The 19,564-nt window shown below is 37.7% G+C and overlaps 2 protein-coding genes and 2 pseudogenes across 2 annotated transcripts; 2 read left to right on the top strand and 2 right to left on the bottom strand.

Moving 5' to 3' along the window:
* Nucleotides 1–4,641: 4,641 nt before the first annotated feature.
* On the top strand, nt 4,642–8,480 carry LOC106341786 (far upstream element-binding protein 1-like). The gene is made up of 6 exons (XM_013780504.1): nt 4,642–5,024; nt 5,103–5,380; nt 5,453–5,554; nt 5,629–5,700; nt 5,789–5,908; nt 7,378–8,480. The coding sequence occupies exons 1-6, from the start codon at nt 4,700–4,702 to the stop codon at nt 8,281–8,283; spliced, it is 1,803 nt and encodes a 600-aa protein (XP_013635958.1). The 5' UTR covers nt 4,642–4,699; the 3' UTR covers nt 8,284–8,480.
* Nucleotides 8,481–10,972: 2,492 nt separating this feature from the next.
* Nucleotides 10,973–19,020, bottom strand: LOC106338963 (annotated as a pseudogene).
* Nucleotides 12,618–15,672, top strand: LOC106341785 (protein POLLEN DEFECTIVE IN GUIDANCE 1-like). Its single transcript, XM_013780503.1, has 11 exons — nt 12,618–13,352; nt 13,424–13,575; nt 13,672–13,775; nt 13,846–13,934; nt 14,130–14,203; nt 14,302–14,452; nt 14,539–14,706; nt 14,846–14,943; nt 15,015–15,137; nt 15,261–15,329; nt 15,422–15,672. Exons 1-11 carry the CDS (start codon nt 12,755–12,757, stop codon nt 15,629–15,631), a joined length of 1,836 nt encoding a protein of 611 aa, XP_013635957.1. The 5' UTR covers nt 12,618–12,754; the 3' UTR covers nt 15,632–15,672.
* LOC106337777 lies at nt 17,123–18,754 on the bottom strand (annotated as a pseudogene).
* Nucleotides 19,021–19,564: the final 544 nt, after the last annotated feature.

The raw sequence follows: 19,564 nt of genomic DNA, 5'->3' as shown, positions 1-19,564 counted from the left end.
CATTGTTACAAAACTCATATAAATAGAACATGAAACAACAAAGAACAAGATTGAACCATTTCTTTCAAGCATCAGCCGTAATTTTTGCTTGGTTGATAATGGAATATAAGCCTTTATCCAATCTCAACCGCAATCTTTCATAAATTAAACCCAAATTTCGAAATACAAGTAACATGCATTTTCATTCTACATGAACATTTCTATTCAACAAAGAACAAAGAACAAGACTGAAACATGTATACAGCTCTTCTCCGCGCTGGATGAAAGAGCAATATATGGCGGAATCTGCTGCTTGATTTCGCGATTCAACAAATATCGGCCGGAAACTTTTCACCTTCTCAGAAAGTGACGAAGAAGTTACTTTTGGGAGATGTGTGACTTCCTGATGACCACGCGTAATTTTTGCTTGGTTGGGTAATTTATAATTATTTTCTTAACTGCAGGTTGCGCCAGTTGCGTTTAAGGCTAGCAAGGTAATATTATATAAAATCCACTCTATATCGATGTATGATAGGACATTTGGCTATAGAGCTAAATATTGTTTGTTTCTTAGCTATACGGCCTAATTTCCCTTAAAAAAAGGTGTTGGTAGCTTAGTGATAGTGCAAGCTGTTGTGTTTTTGTGTGTTTGGGTTCAAATCACACTTGATACGAGATATTTAAATTTCTAAAAGCTCATTTCAGACTTATGTGAGGTTGTGCCTAAGATACATAAGTTTCATGGACATCAAAAAATACAAATACTTAAACATCAAAAGTATAAAACGATTAAAATTAAAAATATATGAATATTACTATTTCGTAAAACATACATAATATTCTAAATCAATCTAATGCATACAAACTTATATCAAATAACTTATAAAAATTTCAATACAATTATAATGACATTGAACACATATGTTTTCATAATGGTAGTTTGACGTGCATGCCGAAAAATATCTAACCTATTAAACTTGAAATTCTAAAATAAAACAAATTTAAAATCAAAACTAAGTTATAGTATATAACATCGATCTTTAAACAACACATCAAATAGTTTCATACATACATTTTAATTTACATAAAATTAATAGAAACAAAAGTATGTGCACATATCTGACTTTAGATTTTTTTTTTAACATTTTTTTTTGTCAGCATGAAACTAACTAACTGATTCGGATAGCCAAACGGGAGGAATTAAACTAACATGTACCTCAACTGATCAGAAAAAAACGTTAGACTTAGAAAACTTCGCATGTAAATCAGATTTACATACCATGTAAATTGCCAATGATTTATGAAGAACAACTTTTAAACTCAAATAATAGTATTCAAATCAATAAACTTTTGTTGAAGAGATTATGTATATATAAATCATAGAATTCCAAATCTCTTTGCGAATTCAATAGTTCAAACAAGCACTAAGAACAAGTTTTATAAGTTTAAGAAGTTCCTAAACCAAATGTTACTGCATATAGATATTTTGTTCAAAGCTAAGTAAGACAATCAATAACACTTTCGTGTTTATTAGTTATCCAAAATCTAAATTTCATGTTATCAATCTAAATACATTAAGCTTAATTCAGATGAGTAATATAAGATTACTCTCTGACAATTCTATCCATCTAATAGTTCACCAACCTTAGAAAAATCTTAAATCTAACAAGTGAATTACTCATATATGATACTGAAAACATAAATTATACTCTGAATAAATTGTATTAAAAATCAATAAAAAACATGAATTTATGCGTTCTGACCTCTATCTCCAAAAGTTATCTCAATATAAATAATGAATTACTAAATGATCTCTGTCTTAAAATGATTTAGCTGCAAATAATGAATTTTTTGAGAAAATTTTCATTCTTGAAACTTACTAAAAACTCATTGACGAAAGTGATGTCTATGATCGGTATCCACCAAGTGGTAGGTGTCCATCGACACCATAGATCGATTCAGGATCCGATAGCTGTTAAGAATTTGATTTGAAGAATTTGTAGGATTAGAAAGTCTTTAAAGCTTTTTTTTACTAATAAGATTTTTTTTTTAAATTAATCATTTTAAAGTCTCTAAAGTTATTATAAATTTCTTTTTTTTGTTGTTTTTTCTAAAGCCAACAATACGCGACTTTTGCAATTTCTTTTTATTTTTTCACTATTTTCTTTTTCCCTTTGTAACTAAATCATTTATCTAATTTTTTTTTTGTCATCAACTTATACAGACTCATATTGACTCTGCGAACCAACTCGGTAGATCTTGATCCATGTGAACGACAAAAGACGGTTGCTTCCTAACACTGCGTGCTAGGCTATCCGCCTTTGTGTTTTGCGTCTTTGGTACATAGATAATCTCTGATCGAAGGAAACTTTATTTCAGGACTTTAATATCTTCCAAATAATTTGCAAAAGCTGGTCATTCCTCTGGTTCCGAAACCATATTTACCAATTGAGAACAATCTGTTGCAAACGTAACCTGAAATTGCCGTATGTTTCTCATACATTTCATTGCCCATAGTAGCGCTTCCATCTCCGCATGTAGAGGAGAGAGGCTAGCCCGAACATTCCTCGCCCCCATCAGCCCATTAAAACCTTCTAAAGTACTGAATCAACCTTGTCATGAAAATATATCGTTCTCCTTCCAGGAACCATCTGTAAAACACCATCTTCCTGGAATTGACGGTAAAATCGTAATCTCAACTTGTGGTACTCTCCTCTGTTCATTCAATACTTGTGCCTCTGCCCAAAGTATTGATTATGTTTCTGCCAAATTGAGTGTGTCTCTAGGGTCTATATCCAGATTACTAAAAACTTTATTATTCCTTCATTTCCAGATGTACCATAATATCTATGCAAATTGATGATCCTCCATCTGCAGAAAAACTCTCCAGAATAGATGATCCATATTTGTAAAGAGAGAGCTTGTTGGGGAAAATAGCTGGATTCGATGGTATCTTTGAGAGTGTCCAACCTGAAGTGCTGGAGGACATTCAAAAAACACATGGTTTATTGATTCCTCATCAGCTCCGCATCTTGCACAACATATATCCCCATGTATCCCACGCGCTTGCAGATTCTTCTTGACTGCTATATACCCTGTCACCAATTGCCATAGAAAATGTTTCATCTTTGGTGGACACCGTATTTTCTAACAAAACTCCTTCAAAACATCAACCGTAGGTCCAAATATTAATGGTGGTTTTGCCTTGTCTGGATAAACCCGTTCTACCTGATATCCTGATTTGACCGTCTATTTCCCATTATTTGTGAAATGCCATTCATTTCTATCTACCATCTGGGTTCTGCTCAGTGGTATACTTTCTATAATTATCACATCCTAAGGGTCCACCAAAGTCCGGAGTGCCTGCGAATTCCAAGTTCGCGAAGTAGAATCAATGAGTGAATCCACTGTGAGGTCTGGATAATAATTATGTTGATTTTTGTTAGCTGGTCTCGGGCGAGTGGTTGGGAACCATGGATCATTCCATACATATATAGATGATCCTGATCCAACCCGTTTGATTAGTCATTTGCTTACTAGAGATCTAGCAGATACGATACTCCGCCAGCCATATTACGGAGAGTACGAACGAATCGGTTATAGGGGTGAGGCATTCCTGTAATACCGACCTTTAAAAACTCGAGAAAATAGAGTATTTGGCTTTTCTATGAGACGCCATAACTGTTTACCAAGCATCCTTGTATTAAAATCAGTTATGTCTTTGAATCCCAGCCCTCCTTCATCCTTATTTATGCATACTTTATCCCATGATTTCCAGTTCATACCTCTTGTACTTCCCCCTGGACTCCACCAGAATTGAGCTACATCACTCTTCAGTTTCTTATTTGTTGTCTTAGGTAATCGATAGCAAGACATCACATGATTTGGTAATGCCGTAACTACTGATTTAATGATCACTTCTTTTCCTCGTTTTGTGAAAAACCTAAACATCCAACCATTGACCCTGTTGTTTAGCCGATCTTGCACAAAGCTAAAAACTTCTATCTAGGAACCCCCCAAGATTTTCTGGTAAACCTAGATAAGATCCCATTCCTCCCATTTGTAACAATTTTATTAAAATTTAAGATTGACAAATTAATCATTAAATTTTTTTTCTTGTTCATTTGAGATCCATATTGTATTACTTTTACAATCATATATATTTAAACTTTTAATAGTATCATAATTTTACCTTTTAAATAAAATATTTTAAATATTATTCCAAACTTCTATAAATTTAACTACCAATTTTATTTTAATAAAACTTAAACTAATAGCCAAAGTCTTAACAGCCAAATTCTCTACGGCCATAGTTCTAAAACCAAAGCCTTAAACGAAAATCCTTACCGATCAGACCCTCGAATGTTTTCAGCTCCAATTTTTTTTATGTTTTAAATTGCTTTTGAATCTTTAGTTTTGTCTAACATGTATTTGAAGGTACGATAACTCATAAAAGATTCAAAACATATATTAAAAACCTTAAAACATGGTTTATAACATGGTCAAAAATTTATAAAAATCATGATATATCAATATCCGACTCTATTTTATTAGGAAAAAAAAAACAATTTTATTATTTTGAAAGAGGTAAAATATCTGAGTGTGTAATATGCCAAGGTTTGTCGTCAACTAGTATATATATAATCGCGTGTGTATTTTTAAGACCTCATCACTCTTTCCTTCTCCTTATCTCCGCCTCTTAGGGTTTCTATCGTCAACCATGGCCGACGAATCTCAATACTCCAACAAGCGCAAATACGAAGAGCAAACCGCTCCTCCTCTTCCTCCTCCGTCGACTCGACGACCCACCGGCTTCTCCTCCGGTCCGATCCCATCCGCTTCTCCCGATCCCTCCGCCGTCCCCCCGCCGTCTTCCTACAACAGCGTCCCTCCTCCTATGGATGAGATCCAGATCGCCAAACAGAAGGCGCAAGAGATCGCCGCTCGTCTCCTCAACAGCGCCGACGCGAAGCGTCCCCGTGTCGATAACGCCTCTTCTTACGATTACGGCGGCGACAAAGGGTTTAGCTCTTCGTACTCTTCTGGTACGTTGAAACAATCTTCCTCTCATCCCTATCTCTCTCTAATTGGATTGATTTTGTGATCTGATCTTTGGTTTTCAGAGGGGAGGCAGATGTCGAACACGTCTTCGATACCTGTTTCGTACGGTAGCTTCACGGCGACTACGAAGAAGATTGATATCCCGAATATGAGAGTTGGAGTTATTATTGGTAAAGGTGGAGAGACGATTAAGTCTCTTCAGCTTCAGTCTGGAGCCAAGATTCAGGTTACCAGAGATATGGATGCTGACCCTAATGCTCCTACCAGGACTGTTGACCTTACTGGCACCCCGGATCAGATCTCTAGGGCTGAGGAGCTGATCAATGAAGTCCTTCAAGATGTATGACTACTACTACTTGTTTATCATTGTGATCGAAAAGTGATTACTAATGGTTAAATTTTGGTTTTTCAGGCTGAGACAGGTGGCGGAGCTGGTTCAGGTGGAGGCAGCTCTCGTAGGATGGGTGGACAGCCGGGAGCTGATCAGTTTGTTATGAAGATTCCTAATAACAAGGTAGATAGTGCTCTGGAGATTGAGATATTTATTGTCAGGTGTGTCTTGTTATGTAACCCCACGAACTACTCTAGGTTGGTTTGGTGATTGGTAAAGGAGGTGAGACAATCAAGTCTATGCAAGCTAATACTGGAGCTCGTATTCAGGTTTGTGAAACTACCACAGATAAGCAAGCTTATGTGTTGTATTCTGGAGGTGAAGTGTTAGTTAAATCTGTTTGTAATTGTTTTGCAGGTTATTCCTTTGCATTTGCCCCCTGGAGACCCTACTCCAGAAAGAACTTTGCAGATTGATGGGACCACCGATCAGATTGAACATGCTAAACAATTAGTTAATGAAATCCTCAGTGGCGAGGTATGTTTGATTGTTTTGTTTGCTATGGACTGTGTCTGGCTTCTGCAGTGTCTATTTTTCTACATATTGTGTTGTGCTTGCATAATTTATTTGTCATCAGTTTTAGGATTATCTAGCATATTCCTTAATCCGTAAATGTTAAGCATGGGATATTAATCTAGGTGATGGGTGATATAGTTTAGACTAGTGTTACGTAGTAAATGTATCAACAGCTAAAGTACTCGTTGTTCTCATATTCTTCTTATGCCTCCATTTCATGATAACTGCATCTACTATAAAGTCCGTAGTTCTTCTCTTCCGCTTATTTGCAGGGGAACGTTCACAATCTTGTGATTTTCTTGACTTGCAAAATGATAATTCATCTTGTTACTGGAGTTGTAAGCGATTATATGTTGCTTCTTCCCCTGTTCATTGTTTTCCAGTACCTTCCTTCACTAATTTCTTACCACTGTTACTATCTTTCTTTTGACAATTTTTTATCGCCCTTTTCTTGCATACACTTTTCAATTTAAATTTTAAGAATCCAAATGTACAATATGCGTAGCATCGTCCTTTCTAAATTCCATTGTTTCTAAGAGATTTATACTCTCTGCATTCTCTTTTCAAATGATATTTTCGTAACGGAGAATTCTGTTGTCTATGTTATGGAGTATATGCAGACACACTGTGAGGTTGCTGGACAGTTTCAGTCTGACCTGCTGTGATAGTATTTATAAAATAGTTATCTATCTGATAATTTTTTGGATTTTGGGTTTGTATAATATATGTTATATTCTTTTTGTTACACTGCGCCAACTCCCTTTTATCAACTATCAGTTCCGTTCAGCGGTAACTTCTTGTTACAGTCATCAGGTTATCACCAAAGGTGGGCGACTAACCTTTGAAGACCTATTAGCCATTTTCTTTTGTCAAATATTTTACTAACCTAGAATTGTTTGTATTCTGCTTGCCTCTACTCTTCCTGGATTTGTTTTTAGTAGAACCATCTAGCTATAATGTACTACAGAGAGATCATACCCATCCCATAGACTCTGCTAATATGTTCCCATGAGTATTTTATTGTTGAAACAAAACTCTTTAGTCTGTGTTAGATTATCTTGCTATGCAAATTTTGCCTTATGTTGCGTTTATCTGCAAAAGCTTGTATAGTATTTGTGGTTTCTCTTGCACCTATTTTACCTCGGATAGGGAAAGGGATGGGCTTCTGCAGGAGTAAACCCAATAAATTCACCAATCAGTACGGTATGTAGGCATCACCATACCCTTCTAGAGTATGATATGATCTTGGTTGATCCTGTATGTACAGATATTGGTATATGACAACTGTGTAGTCCTCTCTTTATCTTGTATTTTTATCCGTTTATCTGTCTCTGCATTTGTGTTTATGTGTTTTTATGCTGTATTGTTGCCTCTCTTTTTTTTCTTCCCTAAAGTTATATATGATTATTCCATTTTATTATTTTATGCAGAACCGTATGAGAAACTCATCAATGGGTGGAGGCTATCAACAACAGGGTTATCAAGCCCGCCCACCATCAAGCTGGGCACCACCTAGTGGTCCGCCAGCACAACAAGCTGGTTATGGTTACATGCAACAGGGAGCATATCCGGGTCCACCTCAGTATGGTCAGTCACCTTACGGAAGTTACCCTCAACAAACTTCAGCTGGCTACCCTCAACAAGGTGATTATGATTATTACGGTCAGCAACAGTCACAGGCACCAAACAGTGGTGGAAGCTCAGCTCCACCAACAGATCCGTACAGTTACTACCAGAATGCTTCTGGTTATGGCCAAGCTGGTCAGGGATACCAGCAAGATGGGTATGGAGGTTATAATGCTTCGCAGCAATCAGGATATGGCCAAGCTGGGTATGACCAGCAACAGGGTGGTTACGGCAGCACCGCTAACCCGGGTCAAGAGGAAGATACATCTCAAGCCGCTCCGGCATCGTCGGCTCCAACTGGTGAAGAGCCTACTCAAGGTAGCACTGGTCAAGCAGGGTATGGAGCTGCTCCGACTTCTCAAGCTGGTTACAGCAGCCAGCCACCAACGGCGTACAGTTCTGGATATGGAGCACCACCACAGGCTGGGAAACCACCGGCTTATGCTCAGAACCAGCAGTCTCCTGGTGCTCCTGGAAGCTATGGGTATGCACAACCAGCTGCATCGGGTTATGGACAGCCTCCGGCATATGGGTATGGTCAAGCACCTCAGGGATATGGGTCTTATGGAGGATACGCACAACCTCCTACTGCTGGCGGTTACTCTTCTGATGGATCTGCTGGAACTACTGCTCCTGGTGGTGGTGGTGGTACGCCGGCTTCGCAGACTGCTCCACCTGCTGGACCGCCTAAGGCATCCCCAAAGAGTTGATGATGTTTATGGATAGATTCCACCTGTTATACAATACATGCTTCCCTCCTCTCTTTTTTTTTTTTGGTTTTTCAGAGGATTTCTTAATGTTTGTGCTTGACGTTTTTAGTTTAAACTTTCCTTTTATGTTTGAGATAATGGTTTATGTTACTTTGGGTCCGCTGTCTACTTATAGATTACACAAACTATTCCTTGTATCCAAAAATACACTGAGCGAGTTTGTGTGGTTTTATCAAATTCACTAGGCAAGACGAGACCAAATATGTTCTCTTGCAGTAGTATCTGCTTCACAAAACGTACATACAGGTTCAACCGTAAAACTAGGTGATTTTCCGTTTTATAAATACTTATAAAAACTATGATAATGAAATATTTGATTTATCTTTAGTTATACTTTTCATTCTTTTAGAGTTGTAAATATACAGTTGTAAAATATATCAGTGACAAAAAAAAAAAAGAGTTGTAAATATATAATAATTTACATATGTTTTAGGGAAAAATAGAAAACAAAAGAAAATGTGTATGTGGAATTAGAGCTGCATTAGCAAATATAACCTGGAAATTCTAAAAAGTTAAGCACATATATGAATATTTATAAAATAACTATATTATAGTATTAATTAATATTTCATTTTTATAGTTTTATAATAAATATATAAATTAAGTTAAAAATAGGTCAAATCTCCAAAATAACACCTTTCTAAGTTTATATCACAAAAATAGCACTCAAAAACTAAAATGGCCAAAATAGCACCTTTCTAAGTTTATCCTTTGAAAATTTTAATTTTTTTTATTTTTCAAAATTTGAAATCTTATTCCCAAAACCTCATTTCTCAACTCTAAACCCTAAACCCTAAACTCTAAACCCTAAACCCTAAATCCTAAACCCCACCCTTTAACTCTAAACCCTAAGTTTGTGACTTTTGATAAAACATTAAGTGTTATTTTTGTGACTTTTGACCTTGAGTGCTAGTTTGGGAACATAAACTTGATTTAGTGCTATTTTTGTCTTTTTCTCTTAAAAATATGTTAAATCATAAATATTATTATATTTGTTATACATATAATCCTAGGTATAAAATTTCAGTTCGATTTTTTTGTTTATTAATAAACATATTGAGTTGTAACAATTTCTATGAAACTACAATTGTTCTTCTGATTTATAGTTAGGCTAAAGTATGATTACTTTTGTTCATTTCATTTCATTATTCTTTTTTTTTTTTTTGAAAATGGTCATTTCATTATTTCTTTCTACATTTGTAAATATACGTTTATAAAATTATGTAATTTTGAAATCTATTTGCAATTTTGTTTGATTTGATTGAGAATTTGGAATAATGGATCTGATGTATCGGAAGTTACTGGTCGAAGCTGTTGACCAGAGATTAACTCTCTTTTGTTGTGTTGTCACATGTGTTGACTTCGTATGCATAGATGAATCTGGTCAATACGTAGTATGTATTAGGTTTTGTTGAGCTTGGAACTACCCAATCTAATGCTTTGAATTCGAAGCTTCTGTGTATTAAACTGATTTTACTAGTTGATTTGTGGTTTGCAGAGAACAAGTTGTATCAGTTATATTTGCTGCGAGATAAAGGTGCAATGGCGAGGATAAAACCTCAAGTCTCTTGTCTGAATCCTGGAAAACTGAGAAAGCTTATTTCTTGTACAATTGTAGGTGACAAATTACCATGTCATTGCCAAGTTAGCTACTAATCAGAGTGGATTACAACGTTGTAAGGTCTCCATCTTCTTTAATCAATTTGCAGCAAAAGAAACACAAAGACAAACGAAATGACTTAAAGCAAATCATGGTTTTGGGTTTGTTGCAGATATCTCTAGTTGATGCCATGGGAACAAGATTTACAAAGTATGGGAAAATTGTGGGTCTTGATCCAGACAATGATCTTGCTGTTCTGAAGGTAATCTTACGGCAATATGATGTTCAACATATTTTCAGACCATCTGTGTCATATACTTGTATGTATTGAACATTAACTAGTGTTATACGTTCAGATTGAAACCGAGGGACGTGAGTTGAAGCCTGTTGCTCTTGGTACCTCCACTAATCTATGCGTAGGTCAGAGTTGCTTAGCTTGCTTGATGAGCTTGAAGCTCTGGAGAATCATCTCAAGACTCATGACGGTCACTACAAAAGTTGGTCTGTCCCCGAGGGCTTACGTCATGTTCATGGCTACATGAACGCTTTGTTCTCTCTTAACTCCTTTGAGAGAACGAAGACCGAGGAGAGGTATGTGATCGCAGGATGGGCTCACAAGGTTAGCCCCTAAAACTACTATTAGTTCCATCTGTTGTGTGTGATGATGATGTGGTTCAATGTCTATCTTCTCTATCAGTAGAATAATGTTGTTCCTTCTGTTATGGCTGTTATTGTATCTGCACCAAGTGAAAAACTGTTTGTATGGTCAGAGTGATCACCTTGAATGCTTTTGAGAAGTTTTCCTCCGAAATATAAATCTTCTCCAAAGTTTTTTTAGAACCTCTAAATAAGAAACTTCCATTAGAGTACAAAAATGTTGGTGTCTCTTAACTAAGTCTCTTAAATAACTTTTTTTTTTTTTCTTTTTTTTTTGTGACAGTCTCTTAAATAACATTTATTACTTAAAATCATTAAGAGAACCAAAGTGGATCTTTGGGTTAATGATGCTTAGGCCTCACTTTTAAAGCCTTAATTGCTTAGGCCATCTTTAAATAAAGAAAGAAAAGTATTCATCTCGCTCTTCGTCAAGCACATTCCAATCTCCACACCACCACCTGACCATCCCTCCTTCCCAACATAGAGAATGATCCAAAATCTGTCCCATTTATCCCTAACCGGGTTGACCCAGCCACCGATCCGAACTGTTCACCCGGTTTAATTTTCTTCGTTCCCTCCACATAGTCCTCAAAGAGTGACTCTATCCCTTGCGAAGCTAAACCTTTGACTGAATCACTTAGAATCTCGACTGCTTTAACAAAGCCATCATCTTTCAAAAACGCTCTCGCTTCATATTGGAACCAACCTATAGGAAATACACATGACCCAAAGTATGTAGCAGGAAGTGGCGGGTCTAACCGAGCCCTAAAGTCTGCTGAATACCTAAAACGTACTGTTTCTGTTCGGGTAGCCTCCACGCGCTTTCACCGCACAAGTCCACACGTAAGCATACGCGAGGACAAAGGACCTTCTCTCTGGGGCTCGTCTGGAGTTGCCATCGGTTCCTAACCGGATAGATCCGTTGCGGGTTCTCCGTAACGGCGGCGCGTGCGAGGAGGCGATTAGTTGGATTTGTCAACCACGGTTGCTCTGCTCGGTGGCGGCGCGTGCTGGGTCTGCGAGTTTCAGGGGCTTGATCTAAGGCTGCTTCCTGACCGCTTTGACTTAAAGTGGTGTTTGTTGTCTCAGTCTTTTTGGTGCAGGTGCGGTGGTTTGTGGCGGCTTTGGCGGCTCCTTTCCGGATAAAGCTCGACCTGGTCTCGGCAAGTGTTCTTGGTCTGGTGTGAAGGTGTCGGTCCGTGAAGGTTACAAGTCTTGATGTCGTCGTAAGCTGTTCTTGAAAAATCCGATCTTAAAGAGCTGATCATCGGGCAAAGCCGAATTTTACCGGGTTCAGCTCTCGCTATCACTGCGGATTTCATTTTGTGGCAAGCGAATGTTCAGATTTTCATGTATACTTTTGCTTATGATGCACAACTTAGGGTCAGTTCTTGCTAAGTTAGGTTGGAGTTTGTGTTTAGATTTGTTTTCTGTTCTTCTGTTTCTTGTTTGTCTCAGTAATCTTCTGTAAAAAATTGAAAACCGGTAATAAATCTTAACATTTTTACCAAAAAAAAAAAAACTTATACAATACAAAACCTAAAAAAACAGTTATAAAAATATTATATGTTTAAGCTGACATATCTAAAATTTTAAAATTTTCCAGATATATTTTAAATTATTCGATATTTTATCAAAACAAAACGAATTAAAAAAAACTTGAATATCTAAGAAATTGTCCAAAGTAAACAAAAATATCTTTAAAATTAAAAATATATTAGAATCAAATTAGACTCGAAATTTTTTGGGTATTAACCGGTTTCTAACGTTTTTATCCGAACTGAGTAATTGAATCGAATTTTATAAATAACCCAAAATATAAGTATATTTTTAGGAAAAAAAATCCTAAATCGACCCAAAACCAAAATGGTCAGACCTATATCAAGGTCTACTGTACACATAGGGATCTGATTATAGTGGAATGGGAAATCACACTTTTGTCACACCTAAGCATGTGAAAGCGACTTCAGGGAGACACTTGTCACTATATAATTGGTAGGCTACGTCATCAACTCTCTTGAATCGCATCAAAACGTACGACGCCTTCCACGCATCAGAGCGGCGTTTCCGAGAACCGCGTCTGCGCTCTCTGCTTTCTTAGGGTCTTTTTGTATATGTTTCGCGTCTCTGTTCATCTTCCGTATACGTAAGACAATGACGGTTAGGTCCACCGGGAGAAACCTCTCCTTCGAGATTCTCAGCTCCTTGGAGGACGATTCACTTCCTCCGATCCCCCGATCCAGCTCAGATCCGATCAGCGGAAACGACTCCGCTGAATCATCGCCTAAGCGAAGGAGACACAGGAAGAAGAAGAAGAAGCACAACAAAGTCGAGACTATCCCTGAGAATGGCGATCCTCAATTTACGACCATGGAGGATTCGAATTGGGCTTCCTGCGACGAAGGTGAAAGATCAATTTTCGAAAACAGATTGAATTACTTCGGCGGTGGCGGCGGTGGAAGTACAGTCGTGACGCAGACTGTACAGCATAACGGGTTCAGTTTCGGGAAGCTGAGGCAGAGGAACGTTAACGGGAGTAGTATCGACTCGACTAACGATGAGAGATTCTCTGAGACCTTGGCTTCTGATAAGAAGTCATACGTGGAAGAGGTAAGCTCCTCTGAGAATTTACCGTTTGAGGAAGTGCAGAATCAGTTTCCGAGAAGTGAGACTAATGGGAATGTGGTGGTGACGAGGCTTGACACTGAATCTTCTCTGGACTGGAAACAGCTTATGGCTGATGATCCTGATTGTAAGTTTCAGTCTTTTATCGTTTTTATTGGTTTACATCTATTGTTTCCTTACAATGATGATTGCCATCAGTTCTTAGTGCTGAGACGAGGTCACCTATGAAGTACTTTACGGGGGAGATTTATGGTGGGGTCTCGTTACGGAGCACAGTTGCTTCTGGGAATGATGTTGAACGGGAGAGGATATATGATATGATCTTCCGCTTGCCTTGGCGATGCGAAGTGGTGAAAACAAACACTGGCTCTCTTCTTTATCTCAGAGTGTGAACGTTCTTGGTTTAGCTACCTGTGTTATTCACATATTTAAGAATTTTAATGCAGCTTCTACACACTGGCTTTTTTGTCTGCGTCAACTCATTTCTGTCATTGTTGACTGTCATGCCAATAAGAGTCCTGCTGACATTCTGGGATGCTTTTAAGAACAGGTGAGTCACTTTCTACATTCCTTGATATATATAATTTTGTGAGGAAGTAACTTAGTAGCATTCGTGGCAGGCAGCTCAGGAGGCCTTCCTCATCGGAGCTGTCTGATCTTGCTTGTTTTCTTGTTTTGGCTTCTGGTACCATTCTTCTTGGCAGAACAGGTGCAGTATAATCTTCTTGATTTGCATAAACTTGTTATATATTTTAAGTTTAATCTATAAAAAACAGGTGTAGTGATACCATGGTTTGCATACTTTGTCACTTATCATTATCAGAATGGACTTTTCTGTTCAGCTCATCAAAGTGATGTGGAAAGGGATTCTCAAACAGTTCTCTAATTTGTTTTATTTTGACAGATATCAGCTTAATTTACCATATGATTCGTGGTCAAAGTACCATAAAACTATATGTGGTTTATAATATCTTAGAGGTAACGTAAACCCCCTTCATATCCATTCAGCTTCTGTCCGGCTTGTTCCTTCAGTCCTTCTCTATCCAATTGGTACTAATACAGATATTGTGTTTCAGATATTTGATAGACTCTGTCAAAGCTTTTGTGGAGATGTATTTGGGGCTCTGTTCAGTTCCGCAGCGGGACTGGCTGTTTCCCCTCCTGAGAAACTGAGATTTTGTACTTGGAGATTCGTTTCGGACCTGGCATTAACTATGGTTGCGTCGAATATCCTTATTACTTGATTGCTAGTTTGATTTCTGTTGACTAATTTTCACATCGTTATTCTCTTGTCTCCTTGACTGTCTCTTCACTTCTCCATTCATTCATTCTATTAGCTCAGGCAATTACGTTGTCAACTTGTATTGTTGCTCACAACAATGCCTTGTTGGCCCTTCTGGTGTCAAATAACTTTGCTGAGATCAAGAGCAGTGTCTTCAAGCGTTTCAGCAAAGACAACATTCATGGTCTAGTATATGCAGGTAAGCTTTTGCTCCATTCCCTTTCGTGGAATTTTGTATCTAACAATTATGTGCCCAATACAGCTTTGAACATCCCTTTGGGACTCTCATTCAAGCTATTAACTGGTATGATCTGGTTGTTTTACTATTTCTCTACCAGATGCAATAGAGAGATTCCACATATCAGCCTTCCTGGTGTCTGTTTTGGCTCAAAACATTCTCGAAGCTGAAGGTCCATGGCTTGGAAACTTTATCTACGTAAGTACTGATAAATTACACACGAGTCTCTATACAGGTTGCTCTTAATTAATTTTACATGGACTCTGCAGAATGCTACTATGGTCTTCTTCTGTGAGATGATGATAGACATCATCAAGCATTCATTTCTTGCCAAGTTCAATGGCATCAGACCTATAGCGTACTCTGAGTTTCTTCAAGCTCTCTGCGAGCAGGTACTGATGATATAACCTTCTTTATCTATCTTGCTGTTACATTGGCCCTATAAATTCTATTGCTGTATTGAGTGTTGCGTTAGAAACACCTATTTATCTTTTTATGGTAATCCTCTTTGTCAGACTTTGAACATCCGCCCAGAAGATAGAAAGACAAATCTCACATTCGTACCCATTGCACCCGCTTGTGTGGTATATTCTTCTTCCCTTTTGGCCAAGAAACTTATGAAGCATTTGCTTGTGATTAGTCAAAAAAATAAGTGTGTTTTTTTCTGAGGCTTCAGGTGATCAGAGTACTGACTCCAGTATATGCAGCACACTTGCCTTGTAGTCCACTCCCATGGAGAGTGATGTGGATGGTCTTTTTATTTGTCATAACATGTATAATGCTCACAAGTCTCAAAGTTCTCATCGGCATGGGACTTAGGAAACATGCAACTTGGTATATTAACAGATGCAGAAGGCGAAACTCCTCCCATCTACACAACGACTAGCCCGACTCTTAAAAACTACTGAGAATTGAAGAAAGGTTTCCATGTGGTAAAAAAAAAAAAAAAAAAAGGTTGAGTGAAGCTCGAGGGGCCGAGAGCGAGCTGATTCGATCTTGACTCGTTCCCGGAGTTTCTCTAAGTTCTCCCAAGTCAACTCAACAGTGGTACGGACAACATCGGGGCTTAACTCGCTGGGAGTTGGCTTCAGGGTTTTAAACTTGTCCCCAGATGACACAAATTCAACCATTTTCGACTCGAGTCCGGATGGAACATTGATCGCTGACGTACGATCAAAATTTGGAGATAGATTCTCAGGAAGAAGAGGAAACTACACGGCGTTGTTACTATGTTGTTGCAGTCTGCAAATATGATCCCAAGATTTAATAAACATCTCTGACGTTGCACCGTCGTTCACAGAGTGGTGCGATGCGATGCCCATGCAGAACCCTTGCTTCGGGAACAACGTGACTTGCACGGAAAGCAAGGTTGCCGAGTCATCGAAGATTTTCAACTCGGGTACCAATGGACGATGGTCCGTAGCCAGACGTAGTCCATCGCCGGATAAAAAGGAGAAGTCTGCGTCCGTCTCCGCGACCGTGAGAGAAACTGTGTCGTGCTTGGAGACGGTGACGCACGGCTTTGTGTCCTGTGGGCTCCACGTGAGGCGGCCGGTGAGGGGAAGGTAGTAGCGGAGGACTTGGGAGAGAGAGAGAGCTTGAGCTTTGGAAGGATGTGAGAGTGGAATGTCTCGGATGATACTAGGCCTGTTCGTTTACTAAACGCCCTGCGTCAACACTAGCGGCTGAAATTTGTTTGTAATTTTCTTCTGCACTGACGCTGGTGAAGGAAAAAAGAGAATGCGAGTTAGAATGATCGATGGAATCCGGTGATATTTGTGCCGCTGAAATAACTAGCGTCACTGTTTATCTTTTCTTTTTCTTCCATGCGAATGAAAAACATGGATGCTCTTCCATTCTTTCTTTTCTCTCTTTGTTAGACCATCTCCATTGGTTAGAGACCCTAAAGGATTCTTAAAATTAAATTAGTGGTTAATTTTATGATTTGAAAACTTTAGAACCCATGTTTGTCTATTTAATTTTTTCATCCTCCATTGGAAGAACCTCATTGAGGTTCTTAAAACTTAATTTTTTTTTAAGTGAAATGATTTGAAAGAAAATGAAACATATTATTTTTATTAATAATGACATAAAAGCATATTAAAAATACAAATACATATCGTAAACGAGAAAAGCCGATTAGTTAAAATCTTCATTTGTTTCAAATTTTTGTATATATTCTCAACCAAATCCGTTTTCAATTGTTGATGTATTGTATTATCACGAACACAATTCTGAATGCTCATGTGCGAAAACCGATACATCAAACTTATCATGTAGAATGATACATGATAAAAAACATGAGCCTTTTATTTTGTGGATGTCTAGTTGGAAACTAAGGTAAAGAATCTGTATGATTCGGATTCAAAAGCTCAAATAAAAAACACACAATAAACCTTTTTTTATACGACAGGAATTCACATTTGTGGAGGAGAACAATCAAAGAGAAAATAGTAATAAGAAGAAGCATGTACACACGACCATTACCGTAAGAACCTTATGATTGGTTCAATGTTCTTCCGATAAAGGCAAAACTCAAAAACACTCAGAAAAAAATGGATAGAATTGAATAAAACGAGAAAGAAAATAAAGAAGCCACCAAGGTTGTCTTTTGTATTTCTTCTCAGGGTTGTGCAAGTCTCTTGACAATTGAAGCCATGTAGTTTCCTTGATGTTCAGCAAGAGCCAACTCTGTCTCCCTAGCTTCTCTTGAGCCATCACCAGCGAACACACGAGCCTCCATGGATCGAGTCCATTTTGAACATTCCTGCTCCAAACGTGTAGACTATGGGGACGATTAGCATCCCGTGATGCACCAGCTGTGTGATTGCTGTCCATCTGCAAAACAAACACATCATATGTTTCAGAGATTGACACTACAAAATAGCAAAATATAGGACCATCTAATTGTACACTTGTTAAGATCTACAAAAGCCATGTGATGTAATACCTCACATTGTTATGCTTCTCTGTATTGCTTTGTTAGATCATCAGTACTAGACAATATTACAAAAATATTGTGTAAAGGAATCAAACTATCACAGAAGCCTATTGACAAAAAAAAGAAGGGTATAGATTCCATAGAAGTTAGGAGTAAATCACCTGAGAAAGAACATTAAAGAATCTATCGCAGATATGCAATTTACAGGAAGCAACACTCTCATGTCTAGAAATTTAGCAACTGTGGTGCTGAGAAAGTTAGAATCAATTCTTATAAAGTTCATTTTTACAGGATCAAATCTAATAAAATTTTTCATTTTTACAGTCTTATCCTACCAACATAGAGATCAGTGTACTCAATGGTGATCAGATCCAACTGAGTTCTAAAACTAAAACCTTTATTAAGATTCCACCATAGACTATAAACTCAATTGTCCTGAACACAACAAACTTTTCAGGTAAAACATAAAGTTCATGTCTTTATGTACTTTCGCATTAATTTCAGACAATGCCTCAATCAAAAATCAAAAGACAAAACTTTGATGACAAGAACTAAACACTTGTACTCCAAAGTCAACTACTTTACTTTCAGATAGAAATAACAGAGTTAGCTTACGCAATGGTCTCTTGTCCACCTCCCTGAGTCCTTGTACTCACGAAGAACCCAGCAGGCTTCCCGGCGAGCGTCTGCTCCTTCCACAGCTGCCCCGTCGAGTCAAAGAAAGAGATTCGAGAGAGGAGGCGGATTAATGAGATTCGAGAGAGGAGGCGGATTGATGAGATTCGAGAGAGGAATCGGATTGATTGTTGCTATTTTCTTCAAGCCTTCTTTTCTTCTGATGGGATTCGAGAACGGAGGAGGAAGGCAAAGGAGAGAGAGAGAGAGAGAGACATTATGGAGAGGTCAAATAGAAAACTGCCACGTTAGGGTCTCTTACCAATCCCAGAAAATCCCATTTAAGAGGCGGTTCTTCTTTTTTTTGGCTTTTTTCATTTTTTTTTTTTTCATTTTGTTTGAAACCTCCTTTAGGAACCAACCCACAATGGACTTGCTCTTAAGTTCTCTCATTTTCCCTTTAAACTCAGCCGCTAGTGTTGACGCAGCGCGTTTAATAAACGAACAGGCCTAATGAGTCGGTGAGTCTATAGGATGTTGTTTTATATAGCGTAACTTGAAGAAGTTCAGAGAGAGACTGAAGGAGTTGACTGAGTCATCAGACGATCTGGTAGCAGGGCTGACTTGTACCTTCTCGATCACGTTTAGCGCCATTGATAGCCGAGGAAGCAAATCGGAGTATCTCTTATTTTCTCTAATTTGCTGCATATATTATGTATCACCAACCGGTGAGATCCGACAATCCGTGTAGACGTGAATCATGTCATCCCCAATACTTTAATTCATTGTTTTAGTGGTGTTGATAAAATTAATACAAATTATTTAGAATTACTGCTTTTAGTTTATTTTCACAAAAATAGCTATTAAATAAGAAAATCACTAAAATAAATTTTATTAAAGGGTTAAAAGACATTTATATTAACTAACTAGGACCGGTCCGCCCTACGGGCGGGATGATAATTTGAAAATAATGTAAGCCAGATTTTGATCCGTGTTTTGCAAGAGCTGAATATTTTATGATGACAAATTCTATATCTTAATAAATATTTTATTAATTTTTAAGAATTTTTGTATTTAAAATATTTTTTCATTTAAATCAGTGTTTTTAAATTTGATCCGAACCCACGGTCAAACCGATTAATCCGGTGGTTCGATAATTCAATTTAGGTTTTAAAAAATATCCATATTTAAAAAATCATGAAAACCCGAAACTAAATCGATTGAACCGATAGATGGCCAATATGTAATATAATTTGATTTAAA

Source organism: Brassica oleracea, chromosome C4 (assembly GCF_000695525.1).
Source record: "Brassica oleracea var. oleracea cultivar TO1000 chromosome C4, BOL, whole genome shotgun sequence".
NCBI classification, from domain to species: Eukaryota; Viridiplantae; Streptophyta; class Magnoliopsida; order Brassicales; family Brassicaceae; genus Brassica; species Brassica oleracea.
Note: the sequence above shows the minus strand (reverse complement) of the source record. Positions and strands in the feature narration are given on the sequence as shown.